Source organism: Notolabrus celidotus, chromosome 10 (genome assembly GCF_009762535.1).
Source record: "Notolabrus celidotus isolate fNotCel1 chromosome 10, fNotCel1.pri, whole genome shotgun sequence".
Taxonomy (NCBI): Eukaryota; Metazoa; Chordata; class Actinopteri; order Labriformes; family Labridae; genus Notolabrus; species Notolabrus celidotus.
In genome coordinates, this window is record NC_048281.1 from 23,771,549 (window position 1) to 23,795,372 (window position 23,824).

Consider the following 23,824-nt stretch of genomic DNA (forward strand, 5'->3'; position numbering starts at 1 on the left):
AGTTTGCACTTTTACCTTAACGTCCACATCGTTAGTGTGAGAAGAGGCAGCTGTTACCTCACAACATCATTACAACTTCCATTTCTAGTCTATGAGTTAGTGTTGTATTTGAGTCGGAGTCGAGTCTTGATTAGTGTCAGAATATGAGTCGTTGCCAAGTCAGCGTAGAAAATAGTCCCCGTCCCCAGAGTTGAATCCTCATCATCATTATTATTTACTGGACTGTATGAAGCAGGGCTGACCCATGAGCTAAGGCTCATTCATCAGAATTTGAACTTGCCAAACAAATTGGAGTCACTTTGGAGGCTAAGGTTAGCTAGTAGCTTGATGACAGTGCTGTAATCAACAGTCTAAGGAGGTAAACTTGGGCCTAATGCAATGGATGCATGAGTCTGAGTCCAAGACAAGTCCAAGTCCCCAGTACTCGAGCCCAAATAAAATCACATGCCCTGAAAATTAAGACTTGAGTTGGACTCAAGTCCAAGGCCTGGACTCAAATCCATTGTTGCACTGGATTACAACAATGTGAAGTTGCAATGGTAATTTCAGTGATCCACAGAAAAGCATGCATGAAAAAAGACAACTGTAGAAAGGTTGTGTTTTAGATATTCAAACTTATTATCAGTTATTAGTCACATTTGATCTGACCTACAAGATCTGACCTACTTTAAATCAACGGAAATTAGAATACTTCAAGACTTTGGAGTTTTCACATAATGTGACTTTGCTTTTTACAGACCTATTGACCTCTTTTTAATATCGTCCATTGGCTTCCTTTTCAATATTTTCCTGGCTCCAAAGGTTGAAAGTGTCTCAATGTTTATGAATCATATCGTTTGAAGTCTAGGTGATGGCAGCCAACATCTAAGTGTTTGTTTTACTATGGGTAGGTGTAGAAACTAACTGGACGGCCCAATTCTGTATCGTGGGATTGAACACTTCTCTTGGCTGAGGGCGAAGTAGAAAGGCTGCAGGTCAGATCCTTTATTAAGGATGAAGATCAGCCATGACCCAACAGTCCACAGGTCAGCCACTTCTGGTCCCATTGTTTCCTTACAGTGGAATGTGGTCTTGTCTCAGGAGCTCTTATTTATGCCATCACATAAGCCATATTTTACATCCCTCTGCTAGGTTTCGTCTGTGTTGCCCTTCTGACACTTTGAGTTAGTGAAGGGAACAAACCATGTCATCACCAGTCGTGGATCAAACCTTCATCCTGACCTGCAGTACATCTGATACCTCAAACACAGACAGGGGGTCTCACGCAACCGCAGTTTATGCTTCAGTGTGTCGTTTCATGTGTGGAAACTGAGAAGACACCTCAAAGAAGCAGTTGTCATCTTCATCACTAGAGCTTTCTCTGGCAACAAGGTTGATCTGTGAAAGCTTGGATATTTAAAACGCTGAATGTAAAGAATAATGTCATTTGATGTATAGATTCTTGTTATCTATCTGCAAACAAAGAAAAAACAATCATGTGAGTGTGTTATTTATCCATAGGGATCATAGGATGTTTTAGAGAGTAATACACCAGGGAAAATGAGGAATGTACAGCTGTGTTTTGACGTCAGACTAAATCCTTTCCCTTCTCTTTTCAATGTTTTATGTCTTGTTTGCTCTTTAATTTCATATGGCAGGGGCATTTTCCTGGATTCCAATCGTGGATGTTTTATGTACTTATCTATATGATGGGATTACTTTCCATATCACACCATTTTTGGAGCTAGTATGATGTGTTAGCTCTAAAATACCATAACTCCTTTCATGATCCTTGTCTTTTTGGCCTCTTTAGTTCTGCAGACTTTAGCCAAGGCCAAAGCCCTTATTAGCTTCTTAGTTACAGCTACCTCTCTAAATGTTGACATTATTCCGCTCCATCTGTATTTATAATCCACGACTTCAGTGTGTTTTGTCTGCATTTTTCTGGTGTTTTGGTCTTGTCATCATCCTGTCTTCTTGGCTGGGTTGCTGTGTTGACGTTGGCTGCTTTTTATGTTGAGCGTTTTGAGTGGTAGGAAGTGGTTAGTTCTGTGGTGAAGCTAATTCAAACAGAACATAGGAAAACAAAACCAGAGTGATTTAGGTTGACCACAAATGAGCCACACAAACCAAACATAGTCGGGTCTGAATGTGCTGTAGGATGGTTGTGGAGTACAAACATACTGTTTTTAAGGGTCCTTAATAATGGGTCATAGAAAATAAATCAGACTATGTTTGGCTTTTCACCAACTTCTCAATAATAATATATTTTTTCCTGTTTTAAATGGTTTCAAATGGGATTTCTAGGGATATCTGGGAAGTTGTACCAGGCCTTTGGGACTATTGCTTAAGGAAGGGAAAAATGTGCCTTTTATTTACTGGCATTTGTCCAATTAAATAATATAGTGTATAAAACATAGACGCAGTCTCTGTGACATCACCCATTAGTTTCTGAATATGAGTCTTAAAGCCACATAATGATACAAACCATATTTGAAATGCTGAGTGAACCTACCTTTCAATCAACCTTAACACAGTCAAAGAGGTGGAGTTTAGGTGGGCTTTTGGCCTTCTGACAAACAGCTGCAATGCACCCAACTGTCATACAGTTCAGCCACACACCTAATGATGTACATCTCTGTATAACTCTAAAGCCTGATTTATACATAGCCTACCCTGTAGGTCTGTGTAGCTACCATACCTACACAGAGCTGACATTCTCAAAAATTTAACCACGTGCCTAAACAATGTGGACCGCAAGCCCTGTGATTGGTCCACTCGGCGGCATTGTATTTCCCGCATTTACAGCACTTCCGGGATCCCGGACATAGGAATCCTGGGATCCTGCAGCCGTGTATTTCATCTCCTCCAACGTGTCCTCTCTATTCTTCCCTGTAATCATTGCTATATCATTAACAGCAACAAGTATCAGCTGTTAATTAACAAAACATGCTCGGAATTGCTATGAAAAATTAAACAGAAACCTTAGTGGGGCCGGAAACAGACAACCGAACTATCACAGAGACCACACTGCCATAAAGTGTTTTGGTGGAATGTTGCTGCGCATCACGGACACAAAGACACAAAGTATGTAGAGCTCACGTCAGCGTCGGCCATTGCTGCATAGGGTCGACTTAGATAGATAGATAGATCTTTATTTGTCCTTAATAAGGAGATTTGTTGCCACCGTCTGTACACTGACTTAGAAGTATAAACCAGGCTTTAGCCTTGCTAACAGGGGCATTCTTTATTTCATTGGGCCCCTGCTTAATAATATCAAAATAGATGCATTATATAAAAAATATCATCAACATACAGTGTGTAAGGATAAATAAACAAGCTATTCACAACTTTTTTGAATTAGACTATTAGCATGTTTAGTTCAGCTGTATAAATGGGCATTTTAACATGGGACCTAATGGGGATTGTGTAGCTTTTGCTGCAAGCCTCTAGTGGACACTCAAGGAAATGCAGGTTTTTGGACTTAGGCATTGGCTTCAATTTTCAGCACTTGAAGCTGTGTTGAACATGCTCAAAATAAGACCAGTGCAAATGGCACCATTATTATTGGTACACTATAACAGTTTACTGATGCCCAGTATGCAATGAAGTATCCAATCAATGCTAATGTATTCAGTTACTAGCTTACTCATGCACATGTCTGTATATTCAAATAGTGTATTTTCTGAATGATTGAATGAAAGAGTAGGGGTGAGAGTTAAACATTAGCGTGAGAAAGAGTGCTGTTGATTCAGCTGGTTGTATTTCATTTGCTGTAAATTGTATAGAAGCAGTCAGTGCGCATAGAGAGAGAGGCAGCAGTGCAGCCATCAGGAACAGGGAGGCAACAAAAGCAACATTCCTCATTAAGAAAGGCATTAATCTGAGACCTTGAACTATACTAGCTTGTATATCCAGTTCTTAGACATTCAAGGAAGCAATGGAATGGAAATACAGAAATATGTCATGTCAGATGACGTGCATGTACGCTAGAAACTCCTTCACATGCACATACATCCTTGGACACAGATTTAAGTGTCAGACATCTATTATATCAGTACGACCTCACTGGCTCCATTGTGTCCCTAAGTGAAAAGACAGACCTCCTGATGAAACATTTTGTTATTTATTTTTTTATATGAACACTTATTTTATTCTTGTATCCATGCAAGCTGATAGGCTAAACTCACAATCAAAGGTTAGGATCTTACAAGGAGAGGAGTGGGGTTTGTTTTGGCTCAGGAAATGCTATGTTGGCTCCAAGAGGAACACAGCTTGCAGTTACTTAGACAAACATGACCTAATTTTCTAGTCTCTTCTCCAAGGAGCTTTTTTATTTCATTCTCCTTTGACTTGCATGTGTGGTCCAAATGGTGCAATGAAATGCACAGATTCATTTATAAATCAAAGAGGGGGACTGTGATGAGGATTTTTCTGAGAAGACTCGTGTCAATGTTCATGCACGTGATTGCAACTTTGAGGTAAAGCAGATGACTGCGGTAGAGATGATTAGCAATGGCGAGCTGAACTGTAAACCAGAAGCCAAAGATGATTAATTATAACAATGCAGACCAGAGGAAGCAAACAGTTCATGACCATTGTTTCATATCATATACACTGCTGTATGACAAGTTTTATAACAAGGTATGCTCTGGAAACCTTTCTGGATACAAAGTGAGACGCTGCAGGATGACATCAGCTTATGTCAGCGTCTTTGGCGGAAATGTACAAGACACCTAGCGATGTGTCTTCTGCCTCTTTAAGTGTTTCTGTGGTTCTCAGGGGGAATGTTGAGTCTGGTAGAGAGTTTAGTCCTGCATGTTGAGACTGGGAGCAGTTCTTCTTTCACTGTGACAAATATCAGATATATGGTAAAAATCTGTACGACCCCACGCTGCAGTATTTAGGTGGTCTTGATTAATCTGCCTGTCTTGTTGCATTGTAATGTTTTCAACTTCTCAACTCAACTCATCTAATTTTTTATTTATTTAGCACCTTTCATGCATTCAAGCATGCAGCTCAAAGTGCTTCACAAAAGAACAGAGAGACAGAAAACAACAGCAATAGGTAAAAAGATACAAGATAGAGGAAAGCGATATGTGATATTTAAAAATAAAATACAATCATTACAATAAAATCAATACAATAAAATCAGGGAAATATCAGAAAAATAGAATGAAATCAATAGATAGAATCAATAAAATAAAATATGATAAATACCAGAAAAATAAAATAAAAATAAGATGTAATATAAAATGATAGAATAAAATAAAATAAACAAAAATGATCATTTGTTCCAGCTTGAAGTGTTTAAGGTATGTGCTAACTGAAAATAAAGACAATTAAGATGATAGTTCATTCAACTTTTAATGAACTTTGCAGCTTGTAGCAGCATTTCTGACATTTTTTAAGCAAATAGCACACTGTTGTTAATGTTGGCAGCTAACTAGCCAATTGGTTTACCGAGATGACTGTCCCTCTTCGTCAGAAATTAAATCAGCCATGACGTGCTTCCTTTTCAGATGCTCGTGCATTGCCGTCGTACTGCCATGCCTTGCAGATTTTGCATTGCACATTCTTCTCTTTTATTTTGGAAAAATGCTCCCAAACTTTCGGGCTCCTAGGCCGGCTAGCCACAATACTGTTTGGGCATAACTTTTCCGGTAACATCACGGCTGACCCCTATTACCACTACTGCGCATGTGCCTCAAGGACGGAAAGGCGGACAAGACAGCGGAGGGTACAGCGGCAGTTTCGAGAGAAAAGCAAAGCGTCATCGTGACTAGTCGACTAATCTTGGCAGCCCTAATGGTAATAATGCAGTCCAGGTCTAAAAGGAAATTACTCAAAGTTAAAAGCCAGATTAAAAAGGTTAGTCTTAAGTTTACTTTTAAAAACACTCAGAGAGTTTGACGTTTTGATGACTTCTGAGTGTGGAAGCACTCTAGTCTGAGGAGTTGCACAGACACTTGTAGTTTTATGCTTTTGTGTAAATGTGTCATGATGTGACCAGAAGTTTGAAGATGCTTCAAGCTTTTAAATGATGCTAAAATCTACAAATAATAAAATCCAGTTCTGCATCTGTTGGATTTTCATGCCACAGATTAATCGTCTTGGTTGCATTATACCACCTGTTCAACTGATTTTAGGCCACTTTTCTGGTCCTTGAAACGCTTTGATTCACAACTTTACCTCTGATCAAACCTGGGATTTTGCACAAGTACATCAGATACAGACAGAGCCTTCTTCCGGTTGTCTGCATTCATTATGTCCATATTTCTGCAAGTTTTCTATAAGCTTACAGATACCGACCAACCATTGCAGTATCACCAGAAATCATGGGGGACAGTGTTGAGCAGTGTAACCAACACTTCAAGCCAGACCCGCAAAACACAAGAAAGATAAATACTTATGAAAGTTGAGGAACTTTTTGAGAAAAGATTGTAAGAGTTGTTTAGAAGCTATAAATATTGTACATGTTGTTACCTCGCCCGAGCCCAGGGTGAAATTGGCGCAGACAGGACAGAAACTGAATGTGGTAAGTCTTAAGTATGCGTACGGGATTTGTGAAGTACTAATACTTCATTTGTGTTGTATAGTTATTTACAGCTTAGATGGATTGACTTGATGTCATTGGAGTCAGCATTGGTTTTGAGCAAAGACTACAGCTTTTTGAACCTTCTCAGTTTCATAAACATTCGAGTTTCTTCCTGTTTGTTTCACCTTAAAAAGCGTGTGTTACATTGATTTTAAAAAATGATGCGAAAATACTTTCTTCATTGTGTTGTGTACAGTATCTATGGTGATTTAACAATGAATGGGTCATTGTGACAGCGGCTGGACAAAACAGGATACTGCAGCTCAGTCCTATTGTCCTCGTCTGAAACGGTCATTAGCTATTCTGAGCCTGTAAACTGTAAAGTGGAATTATTGCATCGCTTCATAATGTGTAATCACAGTAATGGGAGGCATTCCTTTGTGTGTCTGTGTAGAGATGACGCAGGCTATTGTCTGTGATTTTAGACTTCCATTGCAGTGTGGAGAAAGGTCAGAGTGTTACATCCTTATTAGGATGATGTGGTCTCCTGTTTCTGTCTTGTCAGTGAATTAAAAAAGGCGATCACGCTGCAGAGGAATATTGGATGGATTACTTAAAATGAAGGGATACAAGTTAAGAGTTCTGCTTGTAGACAGAGAGAGAGAGAATTTGCAGGGTAAATTAAACCCACAGAGTGTCTTAGCTGCATCAAACAGTGGTTTGTAAGGAACCCTCTAGATTCAGATAGTTAAGCAAGAAATGCAGCCTCTTGCATTCCATATGGGAGGAGGAGAGGGTCTTTTTGTTGTGGAGACAGGGGATCATTAAAGGACGTCGTCTCCAAAGTAAAAGACAGTCTTTGTGTGTAACGCGGGTCTCAATGTGGCCTTTGTTAGAGAGGCTGCCATGATCTGCTGTCAAAATGAGGAAGGAGAATTATTCTGATTCTTAATCTGCTGTTTTGTCCCCACTGTGGGCATAAAGTGTTCCTTTTTTTACATGGAAGAAGGGAGGAGGGTATTGAGGTATTTGCTGCCTAAGCAGGCTATTGTATGGTTGTGTAGGTGGAGGACGTAGGTGAACATGAGAGACGTCATAACAGGCGGCAAAGCTTTTCTGCATTTGTAAAGTCAAGTTTTAATCATACATGCTAATTTCAAGATCACCAAGGAATCTTCATCTAGTTCCCGGAACTTTGAAACTGCTGTCACAGTTCAGAGCAATTCATCCTCAGGCACGAATGTGGAAAGTTTAATGGAACAGAATGTAGTTTCCAGTATTCAAAGATGCATGGAAACTGTGTTAAAAGGGACTGATTAACTAACAGTTCTATTTTAAGAGCATCTGGATCAGTGAGAGGTTAAGGGCCTGTGTCCACTAACAGGGTTTTTTTTTTGCACTGGCACAACCTGCTTTGTCCACAGAACTGTTGCAGTTCAGCAATCAGCATCTGAAATGCAGAAATGCTCCCATTTTTTTCTTTGGGTCGCTCTCAATTGAAAATAGTTTAAGTGCAGGAACACAGTTGTGCTTGTCAATGGCCACGGTTACATGATGTTTTTTAATTCTGAATTAATTATTCAGAATTAAATAATTCGGAATTAAATTATTCTCCTTCGGGTTTACATTGAAATAGTAATTCTGAATTGAGGTTTACATGGAAAACACGTTTAATCATCTTTATTCTGCTTAAGGTCTGGGGGTTGGGAAGGGTTCTGATTTGACGGGGCGGGCGTGACGTATTTGCGTCTACCGGAAGGAAACAACTGTTGTTCTTCTGCTTCAACAATTTCCACTTGTTTTTTTTACCTGGGTGGCGTCTCTGTCAGGGAAATCTCCCTCAATTAACTTGGATGCCACAGCTTTAAAAAGGTCCACATTTTTATGCGTCCGTCCATCATTTCTTCTAAGGCTCCTATTAAATAAATAGTCTCGGCTCGAGTCCAATGCTTGCTTCGGGCGGCCATCCTTGAATACGTTCCTGCCAGCGTGGAATATGTGCGTCAGCGCAACAGGACCAGGGAACGAGCATGCGCAGAATGACCAGAATTAATTTAAAGTGGAATGAACGTATACATGATCGAGGAATTATTCAATTCGGATTTAAAATCAGAATAAACCAGCCACTTACTTCGGATTTAAGTTTAATTCGGAATGGTCATTCTCATTCGGAATTAGGTGTTTACATGGTCATTTTTTATCTTTCTGAAGAGGATTTAATTTTTATTCTGAATTAAAGAGGAATTAAAAGTCTCATGTAAACGTAACCATTGTCACTTCTCCATCACTAACTTTCAAAAAGAAATGGGACTCTCTGTATCAGCTTTGTCCATGGCTTTGGAGCAAGATAAATGGTCAGATCTTTTCCAAAACAGTCTCAGTGTAGATCGTTTTGAGCCTTGAAACAGGCATCATCCAGATTCACCTCTTTGCCTTTATTTTGCCTGGCTTTCCCCAAGACTCTCCTCTTTTGGATACTGAACACAATTAAAAGTCACTGCCATAGTAATATGTGTGAAAGAGTTTGAGTGGAAGATGAAGACAAGGTTCTTCAGGACGCCTTTGGTGGTCTCCAAATTTGTAGATAATCCAGCTGCAATATACTGCTGGAGAGAACGTACAATGGTTGGTGACCACTCGCACATATTTTGGGATTGCCCAAGGTTGCTTCCTTTCTGGAAAGGGGTAAAGAGCGAGATAGATAAAGTTCTAGGAATTGATTTACTATTCACCCCAAGCCAGTTTCTTTTCGATCTAACCCCTGAAGACAAGTACACCAGAGACCAAGAGTACCTGTTACATATTCTCTTGATGACTGCTAGGAAAATGGCTACAATAAAATGGATGAATTCAGTGGGAGTGCGGCAAGACAACTTTCAACAGTTAGCATCGTGAGAAGCAGGTTGATCACACTGCCAGCATAAGAAAGGTTGTTAGTGGACACAGGCCCTTATTCCAGCACAATGTTTTATCTAAACTCTTGATGTGGTCTGAGGGTCGTATTGTATCTTAAGTGATGTGCTGCGTCTACAGTTTTGTTATGCTTCAAAATTGAGAATCATGATTGCCTTAGACACCCTCTGACTCAGAAAAAAAAAGAGTTTCTATTTTGACTCCCTTAACTCTAAAGGGATAGTTCACTTTTTTAAGTGAGTTTGCATGAGGTACTTGTTAGTAAGTGCATAAGCCACGTGGGATGCCAGTCAGCTTGGCCCTTTGTTCAGAAAACGGTTGGAGAACTGGAATGGAAGGCTATCAGCCACTGCAGACAAGGTGAATTTAACCACATAGTATAATAAATGATCACCTGACAAAGACTATAGCATCAAAACATTGTTATAATTAAACTTTTTGTGACATTGAGTAAAAGTGCAGGCTTTTCTTCTTTTCTTTTCTCCACGAGACCCTAAAGGCAAAACCTTAAACTTGGATTTCTTTGGGACACCACATAAAAACAGAAGTTCTTAAAGACTTCATTCTTTCTTTACAATGTCACCAGCTATCTCAGCTACTGTAGGGTCACATCACCTTTGACCTGCGAGTTGGGAAACCCCATTTTTGTAAAAGCTTTCTTTGATCGCACCATATCCACACTGACTTTTTCTTGGTGTGTGTGTGTGCTTGTGTCGCATCTAGCACACACTGGCCTGTGATGGTGGGTGGTTTTGTCGGTATGCAGACATTCAAAGACAGATTGTCCCCCCACCAGAGTCCGGACCCAGCCCCTCTGTTGAATAGGATTTCCATTTTCACATGGCTGTCCTTTCTGTCTGGATCATGAGTCATACGAACCACATTGAAAACATCCTTCTGTAAACCAGACAGATTTACACAACAGAGCAGACAACGCTGCAGCAATCTTCAACACTCTTGCAACAGAGCTGCAAACACAAACAACTAATGCATTCATAAACCACAGTGTACACAAACACAGCCAGTGACACCTACAGTGCTCAACAATTTACCCCACACTGCGTCCTGTCTGACGCACAAAGAGGAGAGAATGCAACAACACATGGACACAAATCTATGCTGTGTTTTTATGTATTGAATAGACTCTAAAATGTTGCTGTTTGATGCTAATTTGACATCTATACCCTAACCTGCAACAACCATGAGCTAACTTTCTTGTTGTCTGTTTTGCTTCTGACAGGGCGGGAAGAAGCACAGCGGCCCCTGTGGAGGAAGAGACTGCAGCGGAGGATGTAAATGTTTCCCAGAGAAGGGAGCCAGGGTAAGTCGCCTATTGTGCCTTTACTGTACAGTCCAGAACAGCTTTATAAAGTCTGTTTCTCCCTCTCTCTCTTTCTTGACCTCTCTGTTAGCTTACTTTTCCTCTTGGATTTCAGTCTGCAGCACCAAATAAGGCCATGATCACATCGGATGCTTTTGAAATGCCCCTACAAATTATGAAACTTGGCTTCTGAGAGTGCATGCCTTCCCCTTGACTGTTTCAGATTGTAGCACTTCAAGATTTACAAAGCTCAACATTTTATCACAGTTTGAAAAAACAATAACAGAGCTGGCAGCAGACATAATAGATTCTATTATTTCCCTGTATGATATATCACTTTTTAGAAATGGCCCCACATCCTGTTCTTAACCCTCCTGTTAGGTTGCAGGTCTAATTGACCCTTTTTAAAGTCTATTTCAGGCAATATATGCCTTCCAAACCAGCTAAATGCAGCATAAAAATCTGGGCAGCATGTGACAGAAAAGGTGTCGTGTTAATTTATCAACATCACTTCATAAAAAATAAAAAAATTCAAAATGTAAAATATAATAAACAAAAATCTATGTCTTGTAAAACTGTTGTATTCATATTAAGGGCTTTCCAATCTACATTTACAAAAGTTTTAACATTAATTGTAATGAAAAACAAGTGAGTTATCCTCATTGAACCATGATCTGTGATAATTAAAGAACACCAATGGACCAAATCTTGATTTAAATGGTTAGTAATGGACTTAAAAATCAGATTTAAAAAAATGTTTTTTTGGGTTCTGACACTTTTGGATAATTGAATATGCCCCAGGTCAAATTGACCCTGGAACATTATTACTGATCCAGAAAAAAACAAACATAAAAGGAGGGTTAAAACATAGAGGTTGGTGTCATTCTAAATGTTTTTGATATTTCAACAAATCCAATAAAAAATACTTTATTTGGCGTCTTCTGATGAGAATTGACAGTGTTGGTATATATTCTAGAAATGTTCACTAACTTCAAAGTATGTTTAACAGGAATTCAAATCCAGACTAGTCTACTTGTCTTTAAGACTAACCAACACAATGTCTGTTTGCAGAGTATGACCTCACATAACGATGCTAGCACCACCAGCCTGCAGTCGTCCTTGCAGGTTAATATCTGCGTTGCTCCAGTTGAGTGACTGTGCCTGTTTAACCTGACACAGCCTAGACACAGCCTCATCTCGTTTTTAGAACAATCTATCACCCTTCTACTGCTCTTGATTACTTGCGAGTAGCAGAGAGAGCTGGCTCATTAAACCGGAGCTACAGCTCTGGGTAGTGTCAGAGGCCTGCACCATGGCTTAGACACAGCATTTAACTGGCAGTAGTTTTGGTGTTACAATGTCATTTAGCAGACGCTTTTATCCAAAGCGACGTACATACGAGAACAAGAACAACACAAGCAAAGATCTAGACAAGAGGAAACAAGATCAGTAAGAGTAACAAAGTGCTTCAAGTCAATTTGGGTGCAGGTACTGCCAAGCAGTGTAAAGGCAATGCACAAAAATAAGTAAGGAATTTTATTTTTTTTCGAAATAAGGAACATCTACAATGAAGCAACCAACCAATTTAAGTGCCAGCAAGCAATGGCGAACAATCATGCACATCCCTAGTATATTCTCAGATATGCACCGTTTGGCATTTTTCCATCCCCTGCAGAAAACAGTCCCTAATAAGTTCAACATTTATTCCATACAAGGCGAGCTTGCTAAAAACTACATCACCCAACAGATTTAGCTGATGAAATCACCATTTTCTTAAAAAGAAAGAATGTTTATTAACGTATTTGGCTTTGAAGGAATGAGCTTTGGGCATAGTGCCTCAGACAGAGTTGGAGAATCTAAAATTATTTACACCCCCGTGAGCCTAATCGTTCATCATAGCATCCTACGTGATCATGGTCTGAAGTTGCAGATTTACGTATCACAACAATGCAATGTAAGTGAGTTATGGTCTATAAGAATGCCTGCGTCTGACATGAGCATTCAGCCATATGGATAAACTGCACAGCTGGAACTCATTAACTTGAAATACTTATCACACTTTGGTACAGTTTCAGTGATGAAATTCACACCATTAACCTCTGTCAAGGAGGAGGTCAGAGTGGAAGGAGTGTTTGGGGAGTGGGAGACCCATTAGGAGAGAAATGAAAGACAGAAAAAAGACGGAGAGACAAACGGGTGTGAAATCAGGAGGCAGACACAGACTAAACATTTTTGAGATAAAAAGCTTAGGGTGAGTGGCCGGGGCTTCGCACGAGCTGCTTTATGCTCCACACACGTGCTGCTGTGATCATCAGATAGTAGCTGAGACTGGGGGGTTTCCTGTGTGTGATATCAGTCAGAATCACACAGAAGTACTTTTTCAGAAAATATCCACAAAGTCCTTCAGGTTTTTATCTAAAACTTTGAAAACTTGAAAAGCATCCAATATACTTTAAATATGGACTCAGAGAAGAGGTTTTTAGGGCAACATAAGTACTTTTAAAAAATCTGTGTTTTACTTAAATTTCTCCAAAATATTTTGCAAGTATAGTTCCTTCAAGATTCAAACAATAAACAGAACATGATGGCCGGATAGTTTTTGCTCTTTGTCGTGTTAAGTGCTTTCCCCCTTTATTCCTGCTTGGTGGGTACATTTTAGAAAATAGATTTATTAATGTAATATTTTGAAAACATGTCATCCATATTTAGTGTTGTTTTTTTATTTCCAAGCTATATTTTTCGGCATTTTCCCCTTTAATGGACAGGACAGCTGGATAGAGACAGGAAATGTGGGAAGCAGAGAGAGGGGGAGGACATGCAGGACATGCAAGGCTGGAATCGAACCTGCAACCTCTGCAACAAGGGCTAAAACCTCTGTACATGGGGCGCATGCTTAGACCAGTGGCGCCCATTTAAAACATGGCTTTCAAGTTATTCTCCTTTTTGTGCATGGACATTCCTCCCGAGCCCAAACTGCTGCTTCCATTGTTTCTCTTATCTTGTAAAGAGCGCTAACAGGAACCATAAATGTGTCAGCTTGGTCGTGTGATGTGGGAAACTCAAGGACTTAAAATTAACTCTTTAAAAACTCCCCGTCTTACAGTAAGCGGAGATCCGTAGGGAGACATTTTTAAGGAACACAGTGGTGAGGAAAGGAATGGGCAGGAATGTCTAGCAGCTGGACTTTGGCATGAATTCACCAGATTGACTTTACAGTAGGGCCGACCTTTGACCCGCACGCTTCGTGTGGATGCAGGAAACCCTGTTTGGAGGCGTCAAGAGACGGAGAGAGGAAGTTCTACATTCCACATTCTAACGGATGCAAAAGTCTGATCAGAGGGTCAGCACACTACGCCCCTTCTCTGCATCTCTCTCTGATGTGAAGGCAGGGATTTTGATCATGCAGAGACAAAGTGAACAAGCCAGTGATGAACTTTATCACTAGTCAGACCTTTGAAATGATTGGCGTTTGTCTGTAAAAACAGGACAAATTCGGAGGAAAAACATACTCAGCTCACAGGTCCAACAAACTTTATACATCTGATGTGCTGAATCTGAACTATAAAAACATTTCTTGCAAACAGGGTTTTGACTCTTGTACTTTTTGTACTTGGAGATCATCTTGTACTCTCTAGGAAGCCAGGCATCAGAAATGTTCTTGGTATTTGTCCTTCACTTGTTGACTCTGACTCATTGTACGCATATTTATCTTGTTAATTTTCCAACGCCTCGGGATCTTATACCTTTTTGATCCAAAACAATTCCCCCAACTTGTTTGTGAATCCCATGGAAAAGAAGATGGATTCTCACAGATGTCCCTCCTTCATCTCATTTCCTTCCAAATCTCTTCCCTGAGGACAGCCATGGTGATGAGCGCCTCAGTGAATGAGTCAAACTGGTCCCGCACATCTGTCTGGATTGGCGGGGACTTGACACAGCTGCAGGGATTAGGTGATGGTTGTTAATGGATACATGCAGGCCTAAGTGTCAAGATTTTGTCAACACTGTAAGACATACAAAGGAGGGGACTGCCAGTGAACAACGGATCATTTAGCAGCCTAAGAACCAGAGTTTCCTTCATGGGTTGTTGCAGACTAAATCTAAACAGATTAAAGGATCGTGAATGTCGGACTTACATTCATTGGGTGGTCTGAAATTAAGCTGTAAATAAAAGTCCTTCTGTATCTGGATGTGTATAAAAACTACAGCAATCTACAATGATGCAACAAACACTGACGCCGATAGGAAAGTGAAGATCCTTTAGAGTCTACTCACCAGCATAACAAGGGGCATGACTGTGGCCACCACAGAGGCAAATGGCAAAGGGTAAATGGACTTGTACTAATATAGCGCTTTTCTAGTATTCTTGACCACTCAAAGCACTTCACATTCACCCATTCACTCACTGATGGCAGAGGCTGCTAAGAATGTTAAGGGACCATATGTATTACCTAATCTAATTCATACACATTCACACACTGCTGACCATGCCACCGGAAGCAATGTGGGGCTCAATGTCATGCCCAAGGAAACATCAGCATGTGACTGCTGTAGCTGGGATTGAACCGCCAACCCTCTGATTGAGAGGCGACCCACACTACCAATGAACCACAGCTGTCTACAGATGTCTGAACTCAGCATTTCCAATATTGTGATCGCCAACTTTGGGCTTCATAACACCTTAGAAACACCTCACTTACCCTTTTTTCGAGCAACACAAACCAGGTTGTATTTCCGGGCTGGTGCTCGCGCTGGTTCGGAGCTGGTTGAACTCGCGAACCAACACAGCACCCGTTTGTTTTTCCACCCGCTAGAGCCCGTAGAAGAGGCACGTCATGACGTCAGATTACGTGACCGCTATTCCCAGCAGCACTAGCGCAAACTTGACCACTGACCACTGCTTTGCCTTGGAATCCATTAGTCTCCTTTTATTTTTTCACTGCAGGTCAATTGCGGAAACACGTTTGGTTTGCGTTTTTGATCACGGCAACTCCGCGCCTCGCCCCTGATGTAAGCGGTTTGCGGTTCTAGGCCAGCAAAGAGTTGGAGCTGCTCTGGAACCAGTTTTCCCGGCCGGGAGTCGGTTCACTCGCAGTCTAAACACGAAAAAACGGTTCTCAATTGAGCGGCGGCTCCGAAGCGGCCCTGAAACTTCCTCGGTCGAAAAGGGGTAACTGTGACTGCGTTCCATTTTTTTTATGATTTTACACAGTCTATGGTTTCAGTTTGTTCGGCCGCACACAATTGGCTGAAGAACTCCATTAACACAGGTTTAAAGAGATATTATCAATAACTTTCCTCTAGTTGTGGTCACGAGCCCTCGCTCTGGACTTCATTGTTCGCCCTCTGCAGGATAAGAACTACAGGCTCCTGGGTGGTGACCAACACAGACTCTCAAGCAACTTTTACCAACAATCTCATACAAGAATGGGGGTTGAAGACCTATTGTGACAAAAACAATAGAGTGGAGTTTATCCATCTCAAATAAATATTTTCCACAGCAACAATATGCATTGAACTGACATTGTTGCATAGCAAAGCATGACAGAGCATATTGACGCATACAAAGAGGTTAACAAGCTGATATCAACATGAGCAGGCTCATAAGAATAATCACCATGGACACGGGGTAATTTAGAGCAAGGCTCAAAACACTAAATATGGAATTGCTGCAACAAGAGAACTGGACAGAAAATTATTTCAGACTTGCAGCTTCCAGTTCTCTGCCTACTTGATCTCACTGGGAAAATAAGCATGTCCAAATAATTGGGAGTGAGTTGGGATCAAAAGGCACTGATGTTTCTGTCTTGGCCAGTCTGTTCACATTGAAAAATGCTCTAAATGTTAGCTGAATGGAACATGAGACCATTTTCATCTCTATTTGGTGGAAAAACAGAAAAGATGTGTTCTTCAGAATCAGTTACTCCTTACTCGATTAGTTGTTGACATCCCTTGTGGTAATGCATGGAGGACGGGGACATGAGTTATGTTGCCATGGAAAAGGGGTCACATGAGGTACTTTATGAATTAATGCCAAGATTCAAATGGCTTGTTTTCCCTAGAATTGAGAACGAGCAGTAAAGTGAGACACTGATGAGTGTAAAAAGAGACAGAGATGATGTGAGAGAGCGAGTGGAAGAATGAAACTGATTGTTGGAACTAAATACATTAATGTAATGGGTTTTCTATTTGGAGGGGGGAGCAGAGATTAGGCAGGCCAACTCTCGACTCTCTCTAGCTTTACCACCCACTCCTTTGGAAGTAAACACATCGCAGGCTTGCAGAAAAATATCAAACTCAACGCACTTCAAAACGTCTTTAATGTGTTTTTCCGTTATTACTATGATTCTCCTTAGATCCATAATAAACAAGGAGAACAAACACCCCAAAATGTAGTAACAAGAATTACCTCACATAAAAAATCCAAGGTTGTTTACAAGACGTGGGCGGTCAGGTGTGGTCAATTACAGGGATACGAATCCGAGGTCCTGCGAGAGCTAGGTGGTGTTGTAAAACAAAGCAGATTGTGATCTCCTAATTATGAAAACTAGGGCAGCATGAGAAAGTGAGCACAAGACACCCTGCGTCCTCACCAGAAAACATGCTAAGCAGATGAATGCTGTCTTTTGTGCTGTGATTTTTTTCCTTTTCAGTTCTCAGAAATGGGGAGTGGCGCCAGGTTTTATTCAGAAAAAGAAACTTGGGTTTGAAGAGCCCCATCCTGTATAGAGGACACTGAAAGACAGGAAAGATGAAAAAATACAGAGAGAGAAACAGAGGGACATGTTAGGACAAACTTTGTAGATACTGTGCAGCTATAGAGATGCTGTCCTCCCCAGCATGGGAAACCCTCTACAGCTGATCCAGAGCAGGAAATGACACACGTCTCAGGAAGCTGAGCACAATGACAGTCCACTGATCTTTTTTTAATGCAGACAGTCTCTGTTTTTTTGTGGGAACAAGATCCTCTGTGTGTTCTGCTGCAGCTATAAATGGCGAAGATTTCCTTGTTCCATGAAAACAAGTCTGTACCTTCACTCTGAATCCAGTGCACATTACTGTCATGGACTTCCCTGTGTCTTCAGAGACAGGATGCCGTCACAGATAGGAATGCTGTAGAATCAAAGAGCCCAGGAAGAAAAAAAGGTTCTGGTGGGTTGAAGGTTCTGGCTTTGTTTGGAGTATAACCTTTAGACTTTAGACTTTCAGAAATGCATGACATTCATGGTGAGAGCACAAATATGTTCACCTTTGAAGCATACTTTTACCTCAGAAAATCCCCCACTCTGCTCCTTTGTTAGACTAAAATGAACTCTGTGCAACCCTTGAGCGTAAATCAGGTTGGGCTCCTCTGATTAGAGCTACACTTCCATCAGTTTTTGTTAGCTTTGATCAAACATGATTTGTCTCTTCTGAGAGAAGCTGGTCCTAAGGATGAGGGGTAAGTCATTGAGCTGATTTACAGGCAATAAAAGGAGCCTTTTGTAGATTCACATTTATGGAAGACATGATATGAGATGGCAGTTACATTATTTTAGTTGGCTGTACTGCATTGTCTACCCTGGCATGTCCTTGTATATAAGGCGATTCTTAACTTGCTTCCCGCGTATTTATGCCATTTTATTCATTTAGAAAATACTGGAAGCTACAGTCTCCGCTCTCAAAACTTGCTTTTGCTTTCAGTCCCAAGAGTGTGTCTTGAAATGGGTAAGTTTTAGATGCCTGGAACCTGCTGCAGGAGAACCTGGGTTTGAGTGAGCTTGTCTCTTTAAATGTTTTTAAAAGCAGACTGAAGGCTCTTGAGTAAGATGCTTCAATTTGTAGATGCTTTGACTGATGACTTTTGTTCTGAAACCCATGATAAGTTGGAATGTTTTAGAATTGTGTGTTGTTTGTCTGTAACTTTTCTAGAATGTGCTGCTGCTGATCTTGGCCAGGACACACTTGCAAATGAGATTTTCAATCTCAATGTGTTTTTTTCTCCTGGTTATATAGTTAAATAAAATAATAATAATAATTTAACAAAACCTGTAATCAGTCGCCTCCATTCCCTCAAGTCCCTCTCCCCTGACCATGACCTCACGCCTGCTATGAACCAGCTACCAACTATGGAAGAATGATGAAAAAAGGATGCGTGTGTAGGAGTGGAAGGGAGTTGATGGAAGCTGAAACCTGCTGCTATCACTTAAACTCTTGGACAGGAGGATTTTCTTTTCTGAAGGTTGTTAGAATGGAGAATTCAGTGGGGATCTCTGGCATGCTTTGTCCTTGTGTGAAAATTAAAGCAGGGGAGCTGTAGGAAAAGTCTGGGGAGACGCTCAGACTAACAGACAGTAGCCAGCTGCTTTGGTTTGTAATGGCAATGGTAGCGGTTGTTGTGAACCTTCTGGTTTTAAAGATATCTCAGACATGGTGTGAAGCTGTTTAAAATTAACGGGGCATTGAAGTCATGCCCAGAAGAAAAAAAACAGTTAACTAGCTTGTAAAATCTCCACACCTCACACACTGTTTATGGTTTGTTTTTCTACTCCTCCTAGATTCTGAAATATCCATACAGTGGATACAGATAAGTAAGTATCATATTAATAACCAAAATACATTTGGCAATGTAACAGAGTACCCAAACATTAAAAACAAATTTGGAACAGTCCATCATTAATATATTATCACCATAATATGTTTTTAACATGTTACAAACACTATTTGTAGTAACTCTGTTTTGGTCTCCACCAGCATGGCTGTGTTGCCAATGAAAGCACTAAAACTGGTTGGTAATGTTGCTTTTAATTATTACTTGAGCTTGGACAGTTATCACAGTGTTTCTTTATTACAAAAACAGCTCTCTGCTGAATCTGTAAACCACATACTAAATTTGGGAATTTGAATCAAGACCATTGATTAGCTATGTGCAGTAAAACCAAAACAAGGTGCTGAAAGATGCTAAAACAAGCGATGTATGAAATAGAAAGATACATTGTTGTTGGTTCATTAAAATACAGTACAATGAGTCTTTACCAAGCGGCAACCTCCGGTCTCAAACTATGAAGCCCATGCGGACGTGTTATAAACTGCAATTCATCGAGAATCCGCTTGAGGCTGGCTGCGGAAACACCGAAAACCAAATAGACACCAATTCAAATAAGACGATCTTTACAGCATTAATAAACATGTTTACAGCCGGGTTAAAAAAAACGGCTTGGCTCTACGTCGCTGATTTCTCTATCAGCACACACTGTACGGGGAAGTGAATTTTTTTCTAACGTGACGGTTCAGAAGATATTAAGATTACGAGTTTTTGCCCAAATAAGGACATGACTGACTTGACTCCCGGACGGGAACACATAGCTGTTGGCTACAAGGCTCAAACTCCACCTCTTTACATCACACTCTGCCTGCTTGACTTCCGCATTTCTAATATGGCTGCCGCCGTCGATTTGCTCCAAAACAGCTCTCAGGAACAGATGGGTGACGTCACGGATACTATGTCCATATTTATACAGTCTATGGTCTTAACTAGCATTGTTATTGAAAAAGCATCAGAAAAGCCTAAACTATGTTAGTTTACTATCTTGATAAACTACACCTAGCTGAACCTCAAAGGACATCAAACAAAATGACAAATATACTTCAGCACTCAGACAAAAAAAGTTTACAAAATGAGCACCACAAGATCACATACTTTGTCGATGCCATCATTGTCTGCATCAACAGTCAAAAGGAATTCTACTGTATTGTCAAAGCCTAGTTTGACCTGCTGTGCTGCACCCAGCTGTGGTCCAGCTTTAAGAGTCAATAAAAGCAGATCACTCTCGATGGGTGCCATTTGAGAACAGGAGGACCATTGTAACAGAGTTACAAAGGATCATCTCTTTTCAAAAGACACACACGCACACTGACACTCATGTACTCTGCAAACCTCAAAGAACACACATACATGGGTGTAGACAATAATTCAAGATCTGGAAATTATGAGGTACTTCTATAATAAAATTTTTGTCCTTTGTTGAACCCTTTAGCCAGACAGCACTAATCCTAGCATGGTTAGCCACAATAGCAAGGCACTTTTTGTGTTGGAACAGCCAGTTTTTGTGTTATCACGCAGTTAAAATAATAACTGAAGGTGTCAGATCTTTTAATTTAAGATCTGGAGCACCATGAAAAGTTTGTAAAAAAAGAAAGAGAGAAAGTTACAAATAAAGCCATATGTTTTTCCATCAAAATATTAACTGCAAACATTACCATGGTCGGCTAATTAGCTTATTGTTGTTAATTGAATATATTTCTGAAAAGTTTTTTGAATGGATAAAACAACATTTTTGTCTGCTGAAAAGCCAGTTGCAAACATTAGCAGATCTCTCTAACTAGCTTACTGTTGCATATTGACCCAGAATTTCTAAATTCAATTGACTAACTTAATTTGTGGGGATAAAGGTGAGGCTAAGTTACACAGGGTATAGTATTTTCCAAATTAGCTTAAGGCTAATGTTAGCATCTCATTATTGGTTGGTTACACACCAGCAGTGTCAGACAATATGGACTTCATATACTGTATACTGAATATATATATATATATATATATATATATATATATATATGGGAGACAACATTTTTAATATTAGTTAACATTCGCTTAGTAAGCTAACAATTTAAATAGGATTTTTTTTTCTTCAGATGGTTAGAATTACAAGCAAAAGTTTTAAAATATGTGCCAAACTGAAACTTGACTAGCGTAGGGAACTCACTAAAAGGGGAGTGGATTAGAGCTGTTAATCGATTGGGCCGATGGGATGTATGTGGATGGGAGAATATAAAAAACGTATTATTTGTTAGACATAGCTTTCGTCAGCAGAAACATTCAATGTTTGTGCGGCCTTGCATGTATTTAGGCAGAAAATACTGACCTTGTGTTAATATCTGTAGCCTAACTATGTTATCATCAGCAGAAGTACATGGTGTAAGTGTAACTAAGGATATCCTGCTTTATGTTTAGGCTAGGAGGTTCTTGCCTCATGGGACTCTGAACCTACGCACACTTAAACCCTGATCACAGAGGAGTATTAAAACAAGGAAATAACAATAAAATATGGCTGATTTTATGATCCTGTACAAGTCTCGCCCATTTCCCTCATCGTTCTATTAATCCCCCTCTTTTATTATTGAATCAAACACACGGACACACACGACATATTCCACATCAATCAAATGCTTGAGTCTGGGCAAGCTGTGGACACTGTATGTCCAACTTGTGTGGATACAGTATGCGTCTAAGATTTACAGACGGCAGTCAGGAAACGTTATGGTCGATGAAGAGGGTCCTCAGGGTTGTAGGAAAAATGTGACCAGTGTTGTGGGTCACCACAGTAACGCCATGTGTTCCCCATCAGGCCTTGTTGTGAAATGTTCATTGGGGGCTTGCTGCAGAGGAAACAATTAGATTTTATCCAAGTCCACACATATTTATTCCACTTTTCCAAGAAGTACATGTTATCACTGGAGACATTTTTCCCAGGAACAAGGTCCCACATGGTGATGGTGCAATATGTGCAAAGCAATCTGTAATTTTGTCATTTTGTTAAATGTTTTGTAATTGGCCTCTACTAGGTCAAGGCGAAAGAGTGCCCTCTACCTCTCTCCGGAATAAGGATATGATGTGATTTACATGTACACCTGAGATTTTCAACTCAGAAGGCATTGATTCAGCGAGCAAACCACATCCATACATGCGTAGACCTCTGCCCTGATTTGCTCCCTTGCAAACTATAAAGGAATGTGCTCTGCAGCTGGAATGGCAGTGGGTGTTGCATCCCATGTGGGAAATGAAAAACTTTTCCAGACTGGCAAAATTGGCCTGTGGGCTGGGCCAGCTGGGTGGGATCGATGGGTGCAGAGTGAGGCCTTGAGGATTACATAGGTATCCCCTTAACTAATGTGACTGGCTGCAATCCATGTCAGTCAGAGCCAAGATCACAGCTGGGAATTTGTATATAAATCCTGTTTCCAGACGTGGATTTTCTCATTGCTGCTCACTGTTATGCATGTGTAAATCACTTCTTTATGGTGTTTCAAAAATCTTAATATATAACAGCGTTCATGGCTGCTACGATTAATTATATTCATCATTAATGGATCTTTTGATAGTGTGGGTCGATAGATGGGAATGTGGGTCGATCAGTCCATGCAGATGTTCCAGGTTCCCAGACGATAAACCTTTGTGTTTTTTTGATTCCCTTATGTTACCAATATACCACAGCTTTCTCACACTTCCAGTTCCCATGACCTTTAAAGCTACACTCTAATTAAACATACATACCTTTCCCTTTGTGGACTTTTATAAACATAAGGTCAGTCCGCACTGGGTGATCCACTATATGGAAGCTGTAATGACATTATAATCTCAGCAATAAATGTAACTGAGGGATTATAGAGGCAACACCCATGATGGACTTCATTACGTGTAGACATAGACTCAGACAGTTATGGACACGCAATATAGGCACACAGGTGGTCGGTCTCTGAGGTGAGGGCAACACCTCATTTAAGACATTTCACTTGTCACATACACACACATACACACACAGACGCAGGCTGCAGCTGTGTCTTGTTTGGACACATGTGTGCTTGGACCCCAGACTTGGGACGTCTCATTCCTCTAACGTGAGGCAATAGCACAGGTGTCCGGCCCCAGAGACCCCTGGGATAGCCAGAGGTCCAAGCTGTTCTGTTCTCAAGCTGCCTGGGATCCCCCCCTTGAGTCTTGATCCTCAACACACACACCCTCAACACATTCAGACCCTCTCTCTCTCACACACACACGCACACACACACACACACACGCACGCACTCATTAGTATAACCATTGATCATTAGCGCTTTCTCTGGTCTTGAAGCTGTCAGATCTCTGGCACACGTGTGAGCATGTGCTCGGTGAAAAAGACAAACGTGCATGATTAGCAAAGAGTCTAAACACATTAATTCTAACATAAACTTTTCTCAAGGCGGCCACACCACTCTGTTCCTGAAATTCTAAACAGAAAAGAGCAGCAGGCCCTCCATGAAAAACAAAGCAAGTGACA

The 23,824-nt window shown here is 40.5% G+C and overlaps 1 protein-coding gene across 4 annotated transcripts in view; it reads left to right on the plus strand.

Moving 5' to 3' along the window:
- The window catches only part of col4a2 (collagen, type IV, alpha 2), a 78,491-nt gene that overhangs the window by 20,326 nt on the left and 34,341 nt on the right, over positions 1-23,824 (plus strand). For all 4 annotated transcript variants that reach the window (XM_034694471.1, XM_034694470.1, XM_034694472.1 and 1 more), the window contains exon 5: positions 10,671-10,751. In XM_034694471.1, the coding sequence (XP_034550362.1) occupies positions 10,671-10,751 (81 nt within the window). The remainder of the gene's footprint in view (positions 1-10,670; positions 10,752-23,824) is intronic.